The following is a 23,438-nucleotide window of genomic DNA, read 5'->3' on the forward strand; positions in this document are numbered from 1 at the left end:
CCCGAGGCGTTTTTTTTTTTTAATGGTGCTTTTACGCCTGCCGTTTTGCACGTCGGTGTGCACACTCACATTGGTGCCCTTTGTTGAGTCACGAGCCGCTAAACGTTGGCGGTAAACGCGCGTCCAGGTGTGAACAGGCCTTTACTCCCTTAAAAAATAACTAATTGAGTTACTTAGTCACTTTTTAAGAAAAATAATGTGTTACATTACTTTTACGTTACTTTTTTCTCACCTGGGCTGGGCTTTTTTATTATTATTTTTATTTAAATAACAAAAAAGTTCTATTTTTGTGCAAATGTAAAGACCTCTTCATACCAAAATTGAAATAATAAGCCTCAGGCTGAGGTAAAAATGCTAATTCACACATGAATAGTACAGGGCGCAGCTCTGCTCCGCTGCTATTCTGGATAATGGAAGAATAGGATGCAGGAGAAAAAAGTTTTACCAATAAAAACAAAAAAATCTAGCCATTTTTGCTCAAGGTTTAACTGAATCATCAAAGGTCAGCAGCAAGACATTGGTCAATAAAGGTAGATTAAATGCATAACATTTTTTTTTATTTAACATGTAATTATTGGAGGTTTGCATTGTATTCTGATTTTGAGTTTGACTGATTGCATCCATTTTGAGGAGTACTGAATCTTTATTGTGCAAGTGAGATGAATAAATGCTCACTTCTCAACATGGGGGCAGGAGAGCTGTCAGTCAAATAAATGTGAAAAAGTAACTTGCATTACTTTTTTGAAAAAGTAACTCAGATATTTTGTTGTAAATTTGAAAAGTAATGCGTTACTTTACTAGTTACTTGAAAAAGTAATCTGATTACGTAACTCAAGTTACTTGTAATGCGTTACCCCCAACATTGACAAGACATCCCCCTTTCACAGCATATTTTGTGCAACAACATTTCAACCCTATTAAAATGAATAGTGTTTTTGGGGTTGTTAACAATAGGGTGGATGATGGTCAGTGTAAAAATGTCATACATACGCAACATTACAGACAAAAACACAGCTGAATATGTTATAATAGTGAGATTGTTTTTTAAGGGCAAATCATAAGACAGCTGAGCATAATTCTCAGTATTGATGTATTACAAATACAGTCATTTATTTCCAATAAATCAGTAACTGATGTGGATAAACCAAATTCAGTTCCAAAAGAGCCTCCCCATGATTGCATTGGATTTTAGTCCGGCATAGTTGTCCTTCTTGACCTTTGAAGACCATATGCATCATTTACACCTTTAGCAGTAAACAGAGTTGGACATGTATACTTGACAATAGACATGAAAATACACTATCCAAACTTAAATGGCTGTAATTCAAGAATGCTTTCGAAAATAGACCTAAGTTTGGTTTTGTTTTAAAGAAGATACTCGGCAGATTATTGCTGAACTGAAAGCAAATGAAAGTATGAAAAAGTTATGGCATTTTAAATTTACTGTAAAATAAAAATACTGTCCTAAATAATTTTTATTTTATATAAAATATATATTTAAAAATTTTGTTTAAGTTTAAAATTAAGATAAAATCAAAGCCATATGTCTAATCAAGTTGTGTTCCAAATTTGAAGTTGATATCACAAAAATTCAAGTTCCCATGAGATTTTGTTTAGGCGCTGTACCAAAAATAGTCACCGGGTGTCGTCCACATGCCATTGATAAAAAAAAAAAAAAGTGATTTCCTGTAAGAAATTACATTTCCAAATATCACTTCCATTACAAAACAGTCACCAAATATGGAACCTTGAGACTCAGACCTTTCCGACGATGTGTGTTTTGTCAAGATTTTGAAGAAGATTTTGATTATAAAGTAGTTAAAATTAATGTTGCAATATGAAACCTGATGCCGCCCACTAGGGGAGGAGCCCGCCAGAAGAATTTAGAGTTCCGTTTCCATGGTAAAGCAACGTCCGATTTCAAAACGGTTTTCACAAGATGAATTTTGAGTTCGTAAGCTTTCGAATAATACCTAATTTATGATAAGCAGGATGGTGACAAGGGTTAGTAAGTAAAAATCTACAATTTACACAATCATGTCCTGTCATCAGAAAACCTTTTGAAATGCTTATAGATGTTTAAATGTTAATTTAACTTTCATATATCCCAATAATATTAACTATTTGCCAAGTTGCCAGATATTATTAAATATATTGCTGTCCATTTTTAAATTAAATTAAAAAACAAAACAAAATTAAATTAATTTTTTTATATATTTTTAAGATCATATAGTAGTATAACCTTTCTATAAAGACACACTTATTTAGTGTTATGGTATGAGTAATGTGTTAAACTGCAAGCATAAGTAATCATAAACTCATATAGGTGCACCTGCACCCCACAAAATTATTTGAGTTATTTCTACAACCCCAAATCAAAAAAAGTTGGGACAAAAAAAAAGAAGAAGTGATTTCTAAATTTACTTTGACTTGTATTTCATTGCAGACAATATGAACACAAAATATTTCATGTTTTGTCTGGTCAACTTCATGTCATTTGTAAATATGCATCCTTTCCTGTCATTCAGACCTGCAACACATTTCAAAAAAAGTTGGGACAGTAAAGCATTTACCACTTTGTAATGTTGCCATTCCTTTTCACAACACTTAAAAGACGTTTAGGGACTGAAGACACCAAGTGATGAAGTGTTTCAGGTCTAATTTTGTCCCATTCTTCCTACAAACAAGTCTTAAGGTGGGCAACAGTACGGGGTCTTCGTTGTCGCATTTTGCACTTCAAAATGCGCCACACATTCTCTATTGGAGACAGGTCGGGACTGCAGGCAGGCCAGTCAAGGACCCGTACCCTCTTCCTCCGGAGCCAGGACTTTGTAATGTGTGCAGAATGTGGTTTTGCATTGTCTTGTTGAAATATGCATGGACGTCCCTGGAAAAGATGTCTTCTTGAAGGCAGCATATTATGCTCCAAAATCTCTATGTACTTTTCAGCATTAATGGTCCTTCACAGAAGTGCAAGTTACCTTTGCCAAGGGCACTGACACAACCACATACCATGACAGACCCTGGCTTTTGGACTTGTTGCTGGTAACAGTCTGGATGATCCTTTTCTGACCACAGTACACGTTTCCACTGTGTGATGGTCCATCCCAGATGCCTCTGAGCCCAAAGAAGTCGACGGCGCTTCTGGACACTGTTAACATAGGGCTTCCTTTTGGCACAGTACAGTTTTAACTGGCATTTGTGGATGTAACTACGTATTGTGGTACTTGACAAAGGTTTGCCAAAGTAGTCCTGAGCCCATGTGGTGATATCGCTTATAGATGAATGACGATTCTTGATGCAGTGCCGCCTGAGGGATCGGAGATCACGGTTGTTCAGCTTAGGCTTGCGCCCTTGACCTTTACGCTCTGAAATTCCTCCAGATTTCTTGAATCTTTTAATTATGTTATGCACTGTTGAATGTGAAATATCCAAATCTCTTCCTATCTTTCTTTGAGGAACATTGTTTTTAAACATTTCAATAATTTTCTCACGTATTTGTTGGCAAACTGGTGATCCTCGGCCCATCTTTGCTCCTAAAGGATTAGACCTTTCTTGGATGCTGCTTTTGTACCAAATCATAATTACAATCACCTGTTGACATCACCTGTTTCAAATCACATCATTATTTAACCATTTTACCTCATTACTAGCCCTAAATTGCTCCTGTCCCAACTTTTTTTTAAATGTGTTGCAGGTCTGAATGACAGGAAAGGATGCATATTTACAAATTACATGAACTTGACCAGACAAAACATGAAATATTTTGTTAATTTTGTCTGCAATGAAATACAAGTCAAAGTAAATTTAGAAATCACTTCTTTTTTTTATTTATTTGCGTTTTCCATACTGTCCCAACTTTTTCTGATTTGGGGTTGTAACTTGTTGTCTTCAGTAATATGACAATTTCTTCTTTTTAGTATTTTTGCATTGCATTGTACAAATTATAGTTTGTGTTATCAATGTGCAAATATACAGAGTATGCTTTTGAGCTGAAATATATTTATTAAAGTGTCTAATTAGGTAAAGAATCAGTTCTACAAAACTCTTTTACAGCATGACCGGACAGGTGTTGGTGGAGAGCATGGATTTATCAGCCCACAGACTGTCTGTGAAGACTTCTGTTGAAGATGAGTCAGAGCGTGCCGATAGCACTCTCAGCCGGTGAGATGTCTTAAAACTCAACATCAGTAGTCTAATAGTCATATAAGGTCTGTCAGTCTGTATAAATCCCTGTTTGACTCTTTTGCCAATGCAGTGGTCAGTCCATATGTGATGACACTTCATCTGAATTACAGCGAGTGGCCACCCTCGAACCACGTGGACTGAACTCACAGAACTCCTTCCGTGGAAGAGGGGCGCTGTCGAGGTGAGCGTCACAGACAGTTTCTTCAGTTCATTTGGGTTTATTCAAGTATGGACTGCTTTGCAATTTGAAATTGGTTAAAAGGTACACTATGGCCCTCTAGCGGTTAAAAGACAAAACGTCATGCATTGTGCGGAAGAACATTGTTTTGGTTGTGCTTCAGCTCTGTATGACTGTTTGGATGAATATGGTTCTTTCTCATAACTAAAGATAAAGAGAGATGATCCTACTGCTCATAAAACTACTAGGCTTAAGAGATTCAACCAGTTTGGATGAAAAGGATCTCAAGCTGACTAGCTGTAGGTTTATCCATTAATAATCCATTGTAGCACAGCACTACAAAAACCCTAGCAGGGTTTTTTTTTGTGTTTTTTTGCATTTAAAAGACATCTAATACCCATCCAAACACAGCCCTGACTTCTAGGCTAAAACAAGGCAACATTTGGGCTGTCAGTGCAAATGTAATAGCAATCTAACCACAGCCCAAGAATTGACTAGTCATCTAGAACATGAACATGTCAAAGAAAGGAAACCAAACACCTTGTAATCACTGTTGACTTTGCTTACATGATGGAATATCATACATCTCACAAGTTATTTTGGGTCTATAGTTAACCGAGACGGTGAAATGGCTATTGCTTGCTGTGACCATAATGAAATGAGCCTTCACTTTAGATAATCTGTTAGAGAGCTACATATGGCAATTTTTCTGTTCAATAAAATACCTTACTCACCTGTTGAGTAATAAAAACACTATCTCCTCAGTCAATCAAGCCAATGTTGATTCTGGTTTTATTTCAAGGTCTGTTGCGTTCTCTTTTTGCCAGCAGACTCTCCTCTGTTCACTGTTTGTTTAAAATGTTTTATTGTAACCTCCATTCCCCAATGGAGAGAATGAGACGTTGTCTCGAGACTGACACAAGGGGTCACACTTGGGAGGTCCGAACACCTCTGACATTTCAGAAAAGGCCAAAGAGAATTGGCAAGTAGATTTTGCATGCTAGCCACTCCCCCCGACATACAGGTATAAAAGGAGGCTCCACTCATTCAGGTTTAAGCTGAGGAGCCGAGATAATGTCCTGGCAATTTCAGCAGGCAGTTTCAAGTTGTGGCAAGAGGGACACAAAGTCTTGTTCCCTCCATCACGGAAAGGAGGTTACAATAGTAACCAAGACATTTCCTATCTATCAGACACTTCAACATTGAGTCGAGACTGACACTGGGGTTTTCTATACTAACAACTACAACTCATAAAACTCTGTTACAAGTTTTGATGGTAGCAAGTGCACTCCAGTCATAACCCTCTTAATGCCCTGAGTAAGTAACATAAGCCTCTCTATTCAGGGGACTTGTCCTCACCATGGGAATAGGTCGCTTCAGCCATATCCTTGAATATATTTTTTTTTAGCTGAGCACACCTGATTGTCGAGGAAGTTGGGGGAATGTTCTCCTTCTCTACAGAGACCACATCCTGCCCAAAGGGGAGGTTAACATGTGGAGATATATCCTTTGGACTTAACTACTGGGACGTGCTACAAAAAAGTGCTGGGAAAAAGCCTTTGTGGTGGGCTCTACCTGATGAAGGAGAGACTTTCGGCCACAGTGACTAATGACGGAGTGAGGCTCCATCCAAGGGAAGACACAGGGTTCTTCGACATGGAGCACTAGGACTCAAGTACTAGGGCTTACCTGAAAGGGAGGTACCACAAGTAATTGGTCTAGTAGCAAATTCCTCCGCCGAATTAATCTACAGATGAGTGCCTGGAGGTAGAAAAGCACTCTACCCGGAGATTATAGAATCTTGCGAAGGTGTTAGGTGTAGCCCACTCTACAGATGTCTGCCACAAAGCGCCATTTGCCAAAGCCGAGGAGGCTGCGATGCCCCTGGTGGAGTGAGGGCATGGTACGCCTTGGCTTTGGTAAGTAAACAAAATGGCATCCACAATCCAGTGGGTCATTCTCTGTTTGGAGACGGTCTTCCGCTTCTGCTGTCCCCCAAAGCAGACAAAGAGCTATTCAGATCCCCTAAACAGTCCAGGTATATACGCAAGGTGCATACTGGACACAACAGGGACAGGGCGAGGGACCTTCACCTCTTGATCCCTAAAGGGGGTAGTAGGAACTTTGGGCATATAGCTGGGCCAGGGTGAATTCTAGGCACGTTTTTGCTAACAGAGAGGGCTTGTAGGTCCCCCACCCTCTTGAGGGTTTTCTTCATGGAGAGAGAACTGGGCTCAACTGACTCCAAGGGCTCAAACGGATCGTCTGCAGGGCCTGTAAGACTAGAGCGAGGTCCCAAGAGGTGATGATGTGTGGTCTTGGAAGATTTAACCTCTGCACCCCTCTCAGGAACCTAACAATCAGATTGTGCTTTCCCAAAGACCTACTGCTAACAGTGTCATGATTTGCTGCTATTGCAGCCACGTAAACCTTAAGGGTGGAAGCACATAACCACTTCTCTAGGCCCTCCTGAATGTAGCAAAAAGGTGCCACTTCAAGGGATATAGCCACCTAGTAGAGGGGGCTCTTGCCTGAGGTGATAGTTCTTCGTCACGGCAATTCTCACCTTTTCTGAAATGTCAAAGGTGTTTAGGGTTCCCAAATGCGGCTAGTGTTAGTCTCAACACAACATCATGGAACTGATACGCAGAAGGTTGCTGGTTTGATCCCAACAGTCACCACCAGTGTGTCCTTGAGCAAGGCACTTTACTCCATGTTGCTCCAGGGGGAGTGTCCCTGTAATAAGGGCACTGTAAGTCGCTTTGGATAAAAGCGTCTGCCAAATGCATAAATATATATATACATCAAAGAGACTGACAGATAGGGAACTGGCCATTTAGCAGCTACATGTCAACCTTTCTTGTTCCCTCTGACAACTAACCTATGCCACTCCCACACCATACATGCATCAAAGTATCCGGAGCCACTTTTCTCTATTTACGGATACGACTAAAGACGCACAGGCGAATGACGTATGGGTTGAACTATGCTTTTAATATGACTTAATTCAATTCATATTGACTTACCAAAGCATTTTGGAAATATTGTGAACTATAGAAAGAACATAGATGAATATGTCACAAACCTAAAAAAAGAGTGAACTCTAAATCTGCACAGCTGTCATATTCACCAAATCAAAAAAGATTAGATTAAGTTAATAGTGATCAAGTGAGAATGAGACTGCTCAGAGAACCAGAATTTTCTCAATATTAAATAGTTTTTTTCATTATATAGTTTAATTTCAGGATTTTGAGGAGTTCAGGAGTTTTCAAATTAAAATTGGATCAGTGTCATAGGACCAAATGACAGGGCACTCTTGTTGAGATCCTTTGGGAAGCTGCAGTACCTTTCAAAGTTCTCCATATCTGAAGTTACGGAACATCTAGAAGGCTATTTTGTTTATATCTATTTAAACTTGGATGTAAGGTGAACTCTTGAATTTTAGGTCAATTTTTCACAATGGATATTTCCACATTGATTCATTTGTTCCATTTGTTTCCAAGGTTGGTGAGTATGGTGGTCACTCTTAGAGACTGGGCCCATAAGAGCCTTCAGGAAGAGGAGGAAAGGCCAGATTCTTTCTTAGAGCGCTTCAGAGGACCTGAACTTCAAGTTGCTCCCAGTCGGATAAGCATCAGTAGATCTGATGCTCATGATGGGAACAACAGCGCCAAAAGCAAGTGAGTTTGTCCTCTCACCCCATTATCTTACAACTGTGTGAAATCTCCATTGCCTTTTTTTAAAACACATGCAACCACATCAAATTATAAAATGCCTTTGGTTATCAGGAAAAAGTCTGATGTTTTCATACTGGCACCCGCTGATGACCTGTACTACCGCTGGCTGTTTGTTATTGCCACAGCTGTATTGTACAACTGGTGCTTTGTTGTGGCTAGGTAAGAGACAAGAAATGTCCATTTATTTACTAATCTTTTTTGGGGGGGAGTTTAAAGCTGATATACCGAACATCAAAAGCATTTCTGAGCTAAGATCCTGAAATAAATCCATTGATTCCAATGATGAACTTGTCAGCAAATTATACAGTAAATTAATCTGAATACTGTAAGTGGAAGAAAGAATAAACCTATTAAATTTGCATGCTGAACAATGCAAGTGCGTCCTGTGAGGAAGGTATTTGTAGCAGCTGTTCTTCCATTAAATCCAAGCGATATAATTAGACCTCATGAGCAAGAGTGTGTGATCTAGGCTCTCATTTTGATGATGATTCATGTAAATAAGTGTTATTGTGCCATATGTGAAAGGGTTAGTGACTGGTCATGGTGTTTTATTATTCATATCCCAAACACAGGGCCTGCTTTGATGAGCTTCAAACCAGGAACTTCATTCTGTGGCTGGTTTTGGATTATCTCTCTGATGTTATATACATACTGGACACCTGTGCGAGACTGAGAACAGGTCAAAGTCTATCATGTTTTTGGAAGAGTTGTTGTGATGCTTCGCACTATTGATTAGATAGATGCTTTGGTGCAAAAATTAAGTGTGAGTAATCATTAAGAGTTTACAATGTATATCTTCACTATAGGTTTCCTTGAGCAGGGTCTTCTGGTGAAGGACCTTACCAAGTTAAGAGAAAGCTACTTTCATACTTTGCAGTTCAAGCTAGACCTGCTATCCATACTGCCCACGGATCTAGCCTACATCGTCATTGGCATACATGTACCAGAGCTGCGTTTCAATCGACTGATGCGGTTCTCACGCCTGTTCGAGTTCTTTGACCGCACAGAGACCCGCACAAATTACCCTAACATTTTCCGCATTTGCATCTTGGTGCTCTATATCCTAGTCATCATTCACTGGAACGCCTGCATCTACTTTGCCATCTCCAAGTCTCTGGGCTTTGGATCCGACCAGTGGGTCTACCCAAACATTTCTGACCCTGAGTTTGGGACACTCACACGAGGATACGTCTACTGCCTCTACTGGTCAACCCTCACGTTGACGACCATTGGGGAAATGCCGGCTCCGGTGCGGGATGAGGAGTATCTTTTTGTTGTTTTTGATTTCCTTGTTGGCGTTCTCATTTTCGCCACCATTGTTGGTAATGTAGGAGCCATGATATCAAACATGAATGCCACACGGACCGAGTTTCAAGCTCACATCGACGCCATCAAACACTACATGCAGTTCAGAAAGGTCAGCAAAGAGCTAGAAGCTAGAGTCATCAAATGGTTCGACTACTTGTGGACCAACAAGAAAGCAATTGATGAGCAGGATGTCCTAAAGAATCTACCCAACAAACTGCGGGCTGAGATTGCTATCAATGTGCACTTAGAAACGTTGAAGAAGGTCCGTATCTTCCAGGACTGTGAGGCGGGGCTTTTGGTGGAACTGGTGCTCAAGCTGCGGCCACAGGTCTTCAGCCCTGGAGACTATATCTGCCGAAAGGGAGACATAGGAAAAGAGATGTACATCATAAAAGAGGGTCGCCTTGCTGTTGTGGCTGATGATGGGGTGACCCAGTATGCACACTTGACGGGGGGCAGCTGCTTTGGCGAGATTAGCATCCTCAACATCAAAGGGAGCAAAATGGGCAACCGTCGCACAGCTAACATCCGTAGCATTGGCTACTCTGACCTCTTTTGTTTGTCAAAGGATGACCTGATGGAGGCTGTAATGGAGTATCCGGATGCTAAGAAGGTTCTGGAAGAGAGGGGAAGACAGATTCTTCGGAAAGAGGGTCTGCTGGAGGAGTTGGATGCCGGTGGAATGGGAGAAGAGCGGGTTGAGGAGAAAGTGGAGAAGTTGGAAGCTTCTCTTGAAATACTACAGACTCGGTTTGCTCGGTTACTGGCTGAGTACACAGCTACTCAACAGCGTCTGAAGCAGAGACTTACAGCACTGGAGTGTAGGACACATCACTCTGGCAGTGGATTCCTCTCGGATGGAAATGAAAGCACCATTGATGGTGATGGTACACACAGTGAGGTCAACATCCAACTCTAAGCACCTGCTTTTAAGAAAGAACCCTGTACACTAGTCTTGATGACCACTCAATAGCAATAATATATGAACACTTTACAACAATTATAGCAGTCAAAACAGTTAGTATACATGTGGAAGCATCTTATTTAAATGTATTAATGTCATGGAACAAACCTCCGTTTAACATAAAATTACATAATTTCCTGAAGTGTTTGGCCATCCTGCTTAAAGGTGAACTTTGTTTGCTTTTTGTGTGATGTTTTGCTATTTAAAATAAAAACTGAACAGCACTTTGGACAAATACCATTCAACTTGTGTATACTCACATGAGGCGAGGACTCCAGACCTATTAGACTTCTAGAAAAACTACGAAAGGAAAATGTTTTGGCCATTGCCATTACTGAGTTACAAACAGTGGCGTGTACGTCCCCTACTGATCAGGGGCATGAAAAAACAAACACAGTCTCCGATTCGCAAATGAGTCATTTAATCAGCTTCTTTTAATGATTCATTTTCACACACGCCACTGGTTTGAATCAGTTTGACTAAAATAATTCATTATTGTGTTTTGAGTTTCTGTTGGTGCCGTTCAGTTGTAATAGGCCTTGTATTGATGATTAAATAGAAAGTGTCTTCAAATGTTTTCACTTTAATGATTCCTGTAGGTTAAGTTACTAACCCTCTGTGAAACGACTTTGTGTGAAGACGGGCAAGTAGGTGAGTCCAGCAATATATTTCTCGCTTTAATAAAAAACATTTTTAATTAAATGACATTACTGTCACTCAACCTTCAATTCCCCTTCTTCAAAGAACTATAGAGAACAACTTCTGACTCACAAATGGGTCCTTAACCCAGGGCCTTTCACACTGGGCACATTTGCCACGGTCTGAGTTTGAGTGTGATTGTTCCCGCATGATAGAAAACAGAACGTGGGTCAATATATTGTGTTTTTTTTTATTAATTTGGTGCCATTATGCACAACAGAGTAAACAAGACTTGGGTTCACTGTATGTGTGTCGCATGAAGGCGGCTTTCTGCTGCTTGCAAAGGGAGTCTTTTGAGGAGACACTGCAGGCTCACTCTCGCATGTATCTGAGGTAAATCATCAGCACTATCATTAAACTAAATTATGAAATAAACAAAGCGTCATGGGCTAAAATGCATGCAGGTTACTTTTCTTCCTGAACAATGGCACACGTTTTCAAAAGAGCTGATGAGTTGCATCAGTGAGTTTGATTAGGAAGAGTTCACAAATGTTGGTGTGTCTCCAGGAACAGGTTTGGGAAATACTGAGTTACAGCATCATCTCCTGCAGTACATGAGCCTGTCCAGCAGGGGGACACACAAACACACACACAATTTTCTCTTGACTCAGGGCTTGTTATTGTGGAGAAAATCCTACAGTTGACTCTTGATATGAGAAGCTTATCATCATAACCAGGAGCAACTGCACAAATCATAACTAGTTTTATTACTGACTAACCAAGTGTGGGACGCTTCCATTGGCTCTTTATTTGCTGTTTTCAGAGTCCAGTGCTGTGACTGCTGGGATTCAAAACTATTTCACAAATATTTTACTGATGGTGATATCAAATGGTTTAATGAGCACAGTTTACCTTCTGGTATTGATATATTTTCTCACATATTAATTAGCTATTGAAATTAAAAGATTATTGTGATCAATAATACATATAAAAATAAAAACATTAAAGTGAAAATTTAAATGAAATTCACAGTCTTGTAAAAGCATAGATCTTATTGTGAACGATTCATCGTGTACATAATCATTTTTTGCCCCACAATTTTTCTTTTATGATAATCTGTTACACTTGAACACAACACATAAGAAAAGATCTGTCACTATTTCCTTTTCATTGAGACTAAGTAGAATCACCTTTATTTATACAGCGCTTTATATACAGATTGCTTCAGAGCAGCTTTACAGTGATAAACAGGAAAATAATAATCAATGATGATTCCAGAGCTCAATTTATTGGATACATTTTAAATTTAAGTGTGACTGACGAATGAGACGTTTTGATTACAGTGTTATTATTGAAGCATAAATTGCAAAACTGAATTTCTCTATAGAAGCAGAATCAGATGTAACTGTGATTTTCTGCTGTAATGATCAGTTTAACTGGTAAGATCCTCAGAGGAGTTGTGCAGTGACTATATAAGAATGGAGACACAGTCTCTGTGAAGGACGTCCTGAATGTGAGTAAATGTGTGTTAGTTACAGGATCAGAGAATGACACTGTTCCTCTGTCATAGTCCAGCTGAACTCTCACACACTGAAGCTTCACTTTAACAGGAAAGACAGAGAGGGGTTGATCTGGGGATTGTGAGCTGTATTTGCGGTTATTGTACCACACACACCAGACATTAGACTTGAAGAAAACCAGTCCCTTCCTTTGGTTTGATGCTGTGGTTATTCCAAGAATCCAGAGTTTATTGTCCCCAACCTCCACATCCCAGCAGTGTGTTCCTGAGTTAAAGCCCTCAGATCCCAGGACACATGAAAACTCGTCAATCCTCTCTGGATTATCAGGAAGTGTTTTATCTACAAGAGTGTACGACACACTGGCCAGATCAGATGAGAGTGTGAGACGTTGATATGCTGTGTTTGGATCAAGAGTCAATGGAGCTGCAAAGAGAAGAACATCAGATTACAGGATGAAATATGATCAGAAATGTAAACTTTTTTAAAAACGTTATAAAGTAAACTATCTAGCTTCCACCAGATTGCCTTCCGTATTCAACTTATGGAAAAGTATAGTGCCTCTCACAGTTCAAAATACTTACACTACATCTGACGACATAGCACACCAGTTACACTCGTCAGGCGTAGTGCAAGCATTTTTTACCGTGCGGAGCAGTTATATGATGGACAGATGCACTTTTATGGATTTTAAAAATGACCCAACAGTCACAGCCATTATAAAGCTTGGAAGAGCCAGTATTCGTCTGAAAGAAGAATGTCATATACACCTAGGATGACTTGAGAGTGAGTAAATCATGGAATAACTTTCATTTTTGGGTGAACTATCCCTTTAACTTTATCCATCCTTGTGATTTCTTGTCTAATTAAATGCTTGAACTGTGTCGTTTGCATTAGTGTGTGTTCGACGAGATAAGACTGTTGAACTGTGGTCGGTTGCATTCACTGGGAGAGATTGCACCATTGGGACTTCACTACGGTTGGACTGCGTCATCATTGGGCTTTTCGTGATGAGGAAGGAAAAGTTTCTTCATCGTTCGTTCCTGCGAGGACTCTGTAGTCGAAAGATAACGTGGAGTCAAGCAATACTCCCAGATTTCGCACAGTTTTTGAAGGTGTAATCTGGACACCATCAATATCAATAAAAACGTCATCACATGGCAAATTTTGTGATTTAGGGCCAATCAACAGGATTTCTGTTTTATCAGTATTTAGCTGTAAGAAGTTATCAGTCATCCAGGTTTTAAGTTCCTGAAGGCAGGAGTTAACAGAAGCGAGAGGATAAGCTGAGTTGGGTTTAACTGTGAAATAAATCTGAATATCATCAGCGTAACTATGAAAGGCAAGACCATGTCGTCTGATTATCTGACCTAATGGCAGCACATAAATGAGAAAAAAAAGAGGACCAAGTACAGAACCTTGAGGTACACCATGAGTGATAGTAACGGTACTGGATCGATCTTTACCTATCCTTACAAACTGCTGTCTATCAGATACGAGGTCAACCACTGAAGAGCAGCACCAGTGATGCCTATTGCAGATAGTCGTGAAAGGAGCGAGGAATGACAAATAGTGTCAAAGGCTGCACTGAGATCGAGCAGAACTAGGACACTGTGCACCAGAATCAGAAACCAGAAGGAGATTGTTTAGCACTTTTAAAAGTGCTGTTTCTGTGCTGTGATAGGGACGAAAACCAGATTGAAGAGGTTCAAAAAGATTATTTTGCTCTAGATGAGATTGCAGTTGTGCTACGACTACCTTCTCAAGCAATTTGGCAATGAACGGGAGGTTTGATATTGGTCTGTAGTGGAGCAGGACCAGCAAGTTTAAGTGATTGTTTCCAGGCAAGACTTAGAGAAACTCGTTCATGCTTTTATCACCAGCAGGGTGGACTATTGTAATGGTCTTCTCACTGGCCTTCCCAAAAAGACCATTAGACAGCTGCAGCTCATACAGAACGCTGCTGCCAGGATCCTGAGCAGAACCAGAAAATATGACCATATCACACCAGTCCTCAGATCTTTACACTGGCTTCCAGTTACATTTAGGATCGATTTTAAAGTGCTATTACTTGTATATAAATCACTCAATGACCTAGGACCTCAATACATTGCAGATATGCTGATTAAATACAAACCCAACAGATCACTCAGATCATCAGGATCAAGTCAATTAGAAATACCAAGGGTTCACTCAAAGCAAGGAGAGTCTGCTTTTAGCTATTATGCCAGCCGTAGCTGGAACCAGCTTCCTGAACAGATCAGATGTGCTCCAACAGTAGCCACTTTCAAATCCAGACTCAAAACACATCTGTTCAGCTGTGCATTTACTGAATGAGCTATGCCACTGTACGTGCTTTGTCCGAACTGCTTGCATTTTAATTTATATGCTTAAATTTAACCCTGTTTTTATTTTTATTTTTAATTATACTCTTTATTTTTATCTTTCAATATTTTCTTTATTTTTTATTTCTTTTAATTCCTATTATAACTGTAATATTTTTATTTCATTTCTGTGTAAAGCACTTTGAATTGCCACTCTGTATGAAATGTGCTATACAAATAAACTTGCCTTGCCTTGCCTTGATAGACATTCAAAACTGGAAACATCAAGAGCATCAATTTTAGTCACTTTATAATTGTTCTTAAAGATCACAGCCAGACCACCACCTCTACCACGAAGTCTAGGTTGTCAGGTAACTATATTACCTGAGGAGGAGGTTTTAAAACGTTCAGTTCAATGAAGTTATCAGGTGCTTGCCAGGTTTCAGTCAAGAATTGTAAATCCAGGTTTCTCTCAGTTGTAATGTCGTTCAGCAGTGCACCTTTGCCAGACAGGGAACGAGTGTTCAAAAGAGCGCAGTTGTGTCGTTGGGGAGCACGCGACGAGTAGACGGCATCTCTGGGTAAAGGTATAAGAGTTCCAACGCGATGAGGAGTCACGTTGCTATGGTAGCGCTTCGATCTCCGCGACCAGATCACAGGAATTGACAAAGACGACTTGCAATCATAGAACCATCGTTGTTTTGCAGACCGATGGATATATTATAGCGAGCACGACGAGCAATGCCCGAGGGTAGTGCACCAATCGAAAGTAGAGGTTTCCAGGCGAGAATGTTGATTTAAGTTATGCAGCTGTTGTGAGGTATAATGAAAATCCATACTGTCATTGAGAACCAGAGCAAGTCCAAAAAACGACTACGGCCAGCAATCTCAGTGCCATCGAGTTATGAAAAGCAAAATACATCTCCTCGCAGAGTTAAAGACAGCACTCACAGAAAGCAATATGACCACCCTAAACAACACCACGTTAGCCAAACCCAGCTGATGCTAAAAGTGATCCACAACCAAACAGAGCAACTCGCCAAACAAGTGGAAACTTGCTAACCGGTTACGTCAAAGTTATGGGATACACAATATACAGCGGTAGAGGGCTCGCCGGAAAAAGTAAAGTGAGGCCACAGCACTCCATGTTAGCCAAGCCCAGAATAGGAAAACCACGAAGAGACACAACTCAGTTAACAAGAGGTAGTTTACTTGCCGAGTGTGAGTACAGAGTGGTAAAGCCTAGGTAACGTTAATGGGCAGAGGGCTCGCAGGGTTTTCGCAGTGAGACGCTGTACAGCAGTTTGTAAAAAGTGGTCCAAAGAATGTCAAAAGGATTTCAAAGTTGAGTTTTTCATGTCCCAGAACTGACAAAATCACACAGCAGCTCAAGACGCTTAACTCAAAGCATCTTACACTGTTCCACCAGATCCAAACTTGAAGTACCAAGCAAGTAACGTACAGTATATCCAACTTTAAGTCCCCAACAACAATCCACGCGTAATAGTCCCGTTGATGATAGATGATTTACAGACTTTCATCGGTGTTTAGCAGATGATTAACAAAACAAGAGACAAAACAGAACAGAACAAAACAAAACAACGAACAGTGAATAGCGGTGAGAAGCAGCAGCCATTGTGCGCAACCGCAACCGGAAGTGTCACCAGATGCCAGGTACATGTTCATGCGTTCATGACCTCAAGGCTAGATTATTGTAATGCTCTATTACTGTAATGCTCGTTATTGCAATGTACAGCCGATTGTACACTCAACGGCTGTCCGAATTCACTCACTCGAAAAAGTTTTTCTTTTTTAAATCTTGAATGTCACCTTTATTGTTCAAGGAGTGAAGTGTGATCAACTGAGAATGTATTTTCTTCGTCATCATATTCGCAATAATATTGCAATACAGTTAAGAAGTGAAAGAAGAAAGAAGTGACAGTGAATACTATAATATTCATTGTGTGTATGCAATTTATTCAAGCAGTAAGTGACTAAACGGAGATATGAATTGCATATAAGTGCAGAGACATATCACAAACACTTCTTTTATTTTGTGTGTGTGTATTTAGCGTCAGACCCGAACCTGAGACTCCAAATAATACAATGAAGGGATATTATAGGTGTTTGGTGATCTCAGATATTTTTCCTCCTTTTCTTTGAGCTAAATCTGAAAAAAGGGTTACACTATCTGTGTTATTCGAGTCTTAAAGAGGAGACTTGGTTTTAATTCACAATGAGCTTGTGCTCAAACTTTAATGCACGAACGAACATCATCACCCCCAAACTTAGCCTTCCTCATGTCCCACACACACCATGGTCATTTCACTAGATAGTTCCCTCTGCTGGTCACATTATGTATTACAGTTAATCCACTGCATATCAACACACTATCATAACAATGGTCTCTCAGTTTTGCTGCGTCCCAATTCGCATACTATCCATACTAAATAGTATTCAAAAAAATAATTGGTATGTCCCAAATCATGGTATGTTGAAAAGAGTATTCCGAAGATTCCCAGATGGTTTACTATTTCCGGTCATAATTTGAAGTGCAGATCGATGCGCACTCTAACGGCTGATATTGCCCACAACCCATTGCAAAATGGAAGAGGATTCGATTAGAACTACAAACGCGGATAAAAAGTGTTAAAAAAACTACAAACATGACGGTTATGCGAGTCAGACGGTTAAGTAGAGAGGGTTAGATAAAGGGGTTTGAGTGAGCAATTATCAGTATTTAACCTGACAAAAAGAGATTTATTCAATATTATCCGCATTATATTTCACCTGCAGCAGCATTGAGAGCTTTTGTAATGATACGTTTGGCTGTTAACTTTTAAATGCATCATTATATTTAAACTGCAAACACATGAGGGGAGTCTCTGCATTAAAGACCCACGAATGGCAGATCAACGTGCTACTACATTTCTCTCCGATACGGTAGGAAATTAAACTAAAAGTGGAGGATTTGAACTGTGACGATGATTGACAGGGCAGTTTAAACGGTGACGGGACGCACGTAACTAAGCAACAGAGTCCGTTAAAGGTGACGAAGTAGAATATCCCAAAGCTTGCATCGGCTACTCTTCTGCTACACACTCAAAAATATGTACTTTTTCTTCACAAAAAGAGTACATACTTTTAGGACGTAGTATAAGTAGGCGAATTGGGACGCAGCATGCCTGTCAGAATGGATTGAGGCTTCAGGTTTAACCCCTAGAAGTCTGAGCTGTTTTGGGGCCCTTTAGACTTTTTTTAAGTTTTGACATGCTCTTACATTTGTGTTTTTTTCAGTTGCTTATAAACATATTAATGGAAAAAGTGTAATTACACTGTATTCAGCACAAACTGGGCTACCATAATATCTAAGCAACATGTATGTACATGCTTGTATTTGAGAGAAAAATGTTGATGCATGATTTTTGAAAAAACTAAAAAATTTGTTTTAAAATTAAGGCCTGAAAACACACAATAGATATGTGTTCACAAGACTTTTGACTCCAGCGTGTATTTTCATTGAGTTTTTGCTTCAAACTGATGTGAGAATCATTGAGCCTATTCATTCACATAAAACATCAGATGTTAATGTTGTGTGTGTTTCTCTCTGAAGGATCTTTTGCGCTGGTGTCAGATCTGCTGAGACTCACTGTGTTGGACAGTTTCCAGCATCTTCTTCCAGACTCTGAACGGCAGGTTACCCAGGTAACGGGACACATCAATCAAAGCTCCAGAACTCATCTGTGGATCCGGCTGTGAGATCTGGACTCTGGAGGAACATTCAGGAGTCAGAACTGCAGTGAATTTGAGTTCAGATCCACTGAGAGAAGAGATACGAGCAGCTCACTCACCTTTCCATTGAGACGCTAAAGTTCTGGAAAATATAGAGTTTGAAAACATGTTAATATCTTATCAAACACTCTCACTGTCAGTGAGTCTCAAGTTGTTTTATGCTCAAAGAATGAAGCCAGATTGATTGGTCACCTTTAGAAACGAGACGTCATTGGCTTTCATCATCTCCTCCATGTCTCTGATTGTGTGTGAAAGAGCTGAGATGTGTGTGTTCATCTCCTCCAGCTTCTCCTTCATCATCTGCTTCTTCTGCTCCTCTTCCTCCCTCAGTGCAGTGATTGTAGCTTCTTCTTCGTCTCTGAGAAACTGATGAAGCTTCTCAAACTCTTCTTTAATCTGACGCTCTGTGTGCTCAGCTTGAGACTGAAATCACATCACATTCACTTCAGTCAGCTCTGTGTGAACACACACTCCACTAATGTCAATAATAAACTGTGTGTGTGAATGTTGAGTGTTTAACTCTTTATACATCCTCACCTCGATGTGTCGGATTGTTTTATCACACTCTTCTTTCATTTCTTCTCCATGTTTAAGCTTGTTTTGTAAGGACGTCAGCGCTGTGTTAAATTCCTCCTACAGGTTAAGATGAAAATCTGTGAAACTTATGAAGCTATAAGAGGTTTAAACATTGTGTGTGTATGCTTTTATCGTTATATTATTTTTATGTTGAATGGGTCATTCTCAGGAAGCATTTGTGTTTCCAAATTTAATTTGGAAAGGTTGAACATCAAGAAATCATGTTTTCACCATACAAATGGGCCAACAATGCAATAGCTATTCTAACTGTATTGTCATATATGTCAAATTCATCAATCCATAACTTCAAAATGCTACAGTAAAAATGTCTGGAAGTTTGCATGGTGACAGTCAGGCACACTGGGTATAAAGCCCCAGTTCAACTTTGAACGCACCCATAAAGGCAGCCGAGATATAGCGCCTCCAAACGGGCCACTGGTGCCATTAATGCAAAGGCTCTTCTTACTGTACTGTCGTTTGTCAAATTCGTTGGTCCATAAATTCATAACATTACAGTAAAAATCTTTGAAAATTTGAATGATGATATTCAAGCACGATGGGTATAAAGCACCAGTGAAATTTTTTACTTCCCCAAATGGGTCCACAATGTGATGGCTCTTCTAACTGCATTGTCAGATTGGGTCCATAACATCAAAATGGTACAGTAACCATAATGCAATGGCTCTTTCAAGTCAATTTAATGAATCAATTAAATCATAAAGTACAGTTGTAAGATATTATAAATTACAGTATTGGCAAATATCATATATCCATTTAAGCAAAATTAGTTTGCATTTCAAAGCAATGATAACATGATTATACATTTTGTATTTCATCCATATTTGATGTCTTCAGAGGCTGGATCCAAGCTGGAGCTGGCATTAATCTCTAGTTACCTTACCTTTTATTGATTTATTAATGCATGCAAAGCATTCAAGTGCAATAATTGAATAATGATGTAATTATATTTTATGTAGGGGAGCGCGGGGCACAACCTAACGCGGGGTTAGTTGTAACACGCATGTTTTAACCCTTTCCACACATGCCAAATGACGAAACTTAGTGTATTTACTAGTTGTTATATCAACATTATTTAGAGAAAAAATTGCTCCAAAATTAAAAAATCTCTGGAAGATATTACTGAACATGTATTTAACCATAGCAAAAGTAAATTTCTTACTTAAGTTTAGTTTTCATCTCTGTTTTTTGTGTTTATTTAAAATAAGACAAATCTGATATTATTTTAATCTTACATCTGTTATTTAACAGTTGATCGTTCTTTAATGCTGATCTAACAGCAGAAGTTTAAATCCCAGTTGAGCAGATGGGGTGTGTTGTCACACTGCGTTACAATGAGCCCCAATTAGAAATATGCCATTATATTCTATACTTTTATGAATTCCTTTGAGAAACCGTGAGAAAAGTGTGAATAATGACTGAGAGTTAATGTTCAGAAATTAATAATTATTATTATGTTTTGGACTATGCTGTATAGCTGAATTTAGCGATGTGTTTGTAGTCAAACTCAAAAATGCTTATATTTTTGATGATTAAAAAATGCCATTATTTTATTTTAAAAAAAGATAATTGTATTTTATTGACAAAATATTTTAGTTTGTCTTGTATAGTTTTTTGATTATATCAGGTAACATTTTAAGCTGTTATTTGGTCATGTTACATTGTGCCCCACCACATGTTACGATGTACCCCTCACCTATGGGGCATGTTGTCACATTTCACTTCCATTCTTTCAGGGTAAATCAAGAAAAAAGTATACACTGTATAAATGAAACAAAACCACACAATTGTACTAGACATGTGTGCAATTAATGTGGGAAACAGTAAATACTCTGAACCCCAAGTGGATTTACACAAACTGAGAAAGTCAAAAAGTGTTAGATTGTGCCCCGCTCGCCCCTACATTTGTATTTTTTTCGGTCATCTTCACTGATATTTCTGTGTTAATTACCTCTTAAAATAGTTTATTATTCTTTTCTGAAAATAGACACTAGTATCAAAAGTGTGAATAAGAGAAAAACCACATGGTCCCTAAATGGAGCTGATTGCATGTACAATAATTAAAGAATAGGCACACTGTAATTATATTGGATGTGCCTTAATATTTTTACAGTCAATCTTCGCTAATATATTATTCTTTTATTCTGAAAATGGACACAAAAGCAACACAATCCCTTAAAAAGCTTGAAAAAGAGAAAACCCGCACGGTCCCTAAGTTGAGCGTTGAAGCGTCGCGTCTTTTAAGGTGGACCGGATAGCGTCAATAAGAAGCCTCGTAGACATTTGTCTTACCTTGTAAGATGAAAGCACTTCACTGAAGGGTCTGAATGTGTGTTTGGTGTGTTTCTCTGAGTCTCTGCACACTAAACACACAGGCTGTTTGTCCTCCAGACAGAAGAGTTTGAGTTTCTCACTGTGTAAACTGCACATCTCCTCGGACTCTGATGAACGCCTCTCATTTCCCTCCTTCAGGAACAACTCACACAAGTTTTTTAACGCAAGATTAACTGGAGGTTTACCTCTTGAGGATCTTTTCCTGCAAACGGGACACTCCTGAGTTTTTCTAGTTTTCCAGAACTTTAGTAGACACTCTTTACAAAAACTGTGACTACAGGACAATAAAACAGGAACCTTGAAGATTTCACAGCAAACAGGACAAGAAAGCTCTTCTGCAGATTTTGAATCCATTTCTTCGTCTTGTAAAAGATCCAATGATCTACAGTTTACTTTCACTTTCTGGTCTTTGGTTTGAAAAGTAAATAAACAATACAATCAAAATCTAATCTTGGTTAATTCAGAAATACACAAATATCCTAATATAAAGTGTCCTCTGTTCTTCACAACACTGACTCCTCTTCTTCTTCTTCTGTTACTTTGATGGCGGTTGGCAAACCCACTTTAAGGTGCATTTCCGCCACCTACTGGACTAGAGTGTGGAGCATGACAAATATTAGTTACAACCAATTATTTAAAAAAAACAACCTTTTTTATAATTTAAACTTAAATTCTATTAATTAAACCTATATTTTTTTATATAATTCATAACTGCATGATAGACTTTATACTGTGCTGAAGCATTTTTTAGTATCGTCTCAAGCGTCACACTTTCAATATTCAATAAACTTAATTCTTCTATTAATTGAAATCATTCTCTTTCGTATGCTACACAATTTAACAGCACATGCTCCACAGTCTCTGGTAAACCACATTTATAGCAGTTGCCTGATTCATGTTTTCCAATAATAAACAGTGACTGATTTAGAGCTGTATGACCAATAGAAGTTATGGTGTCCTCCTTCCGTCTTCCAAAGTTTTTCCTTCCATTTCCAACTTGTTTTTGAATGTTGTATAGCTGACGACCCTTTACCTCCTCATCCCACATATTTTGCCATTTCTTAATCATAGCCTCTCTAATTATCCCTTTAATTTCTGCTTTATTTAGTGATATGTTTATATCTATTGGTAAAGCCTTCTTTGCCAATTGAGCCGCTTCCTCATTTCCATCTATCAAAATGTGCCGGTATCCACAGGAATGATATACTTAATCTATATTGTCGAATTTTAAACATGGTTTGTAGAATATCTTGTCTTGATGTAGACTTACCAGTTAATATACTTGTTAAAACAGAATATGAGTCTACTGGCTGAATTTCTTCCACCCAATGAAGAGCCATCAGAATGGCTATGATTTCAGCTGAGTATACTGATACATGATGACTTGTCCTTTTAGCAATTCTAATTTTAAAATGAGGAATGTATACTGAAACTGCTGTATATCCTGAATCAGGATCTTTTGATCCATCTGTAAATATTTGAATTTCCTGACGATAATTTTGCTCCAGGTATATTTGTACAATATCTTTCTTGTGAACATATTCATTTTTTTAATGATTTCTTCCAAAATGTGCAGGTCTATTATAGGGTTTGGAAACGACCATGGAGGTATTGTAGGAATTACCACTGTAGGACTTACATCTATTCTTGTCACTCCTATATCCTCAGCCTCTTTTTGTTCATTCCATCTAAAACTTGTATTATTTGACTTGTGTTCCCAACTCTCCATCAATATCTTTTTAGCTGGATGGGTTTCAGTGTGTCCTTTTAAAGAGGTCCAATATGCCAAAGTCAGTCTACGGATGTCCATTGGTGTCTCTCCCATTTCCACCTGAATTGCTGACACTGGAGAGGTTTTAAATG

At 38.9% G+C, this 23,438-nt stretch overlaps 2 protein-coding genes across 2 annotated transcripts in view; one reads left to right on the forward strand and one right to left on the reverse strand.

Moving 5' to 3' along the window:
- Positions 1-4,057: 4,057 nt before the first annotated feature.
- On the forward strand, positions 4,058-10,330 carry cnga2a (cyclic nucleotide gated channel subunit alpha 2a; the record flags this gene model as incomplete). The annotated part of the gene is made up of 6 exons (XM_079838984.1): positions 4,058-4,164; positions 4,259-4,369; positions 7,870-8,046; positions 8,155-8,262; positions 8,676-8,782; positions 8,910-10,330. 6 exons carry the CDS (start codon positions 4,058-4,060, stop codon positions 10,328-10,330), a joined length of 2,031 nt encoding a protein of 676 aa, XP_079695110.1.
- Positions 10,331-12,186: 1,856 nt separating this feature from the next.
- LOC307139521 (uncharacterized protein) overlaps positions 12,187-23,438 on the reverse strand; it is a 31,668-nt gene continuing 20,416 nt past the window's right edge. Inside the window, exons 7-12 of the mRNA XM_079838516.1 lie at positions 21,534-22,013; positions 19,185-19,280; positions 18,840-19,070; positions 18,707-18,729; positions 18,506-18,624; positions 12,187-12,957 (exon numbers count right to left, since the gene is read on the reverse strand). Of these exons, the coding sequence (XP_079694642.1) occupies positions 12,410-12,957; positions 18,506-18,624; positions 18,707-18,729; positions 18,840-19,070; positions 19,185-19,280; positions 21,534-22,013 (1,497 nt within the window). The 3' untranslated portion in view covers positions 12,187-12,409. The remainder of the gene's footprint in view (positions 12,958-18,505; positions 18,625-18,706; positions 18,730-18,839; positions 19,071-19,184; positions 19,281-21,533; positions 22,014-23,438) is intronic.

This window comes from Gobio gobio (genome assembly GCF_949357685.1).
Source record: "Gobio gobio genome assembly, chromosome: 16".
NCBI classification, from domain to species: Eukaryota; Metazoa; Chordata; class Actinopteri; order Cypriniformes; family Gobionidae; genus Gobio; species Gobio gobio.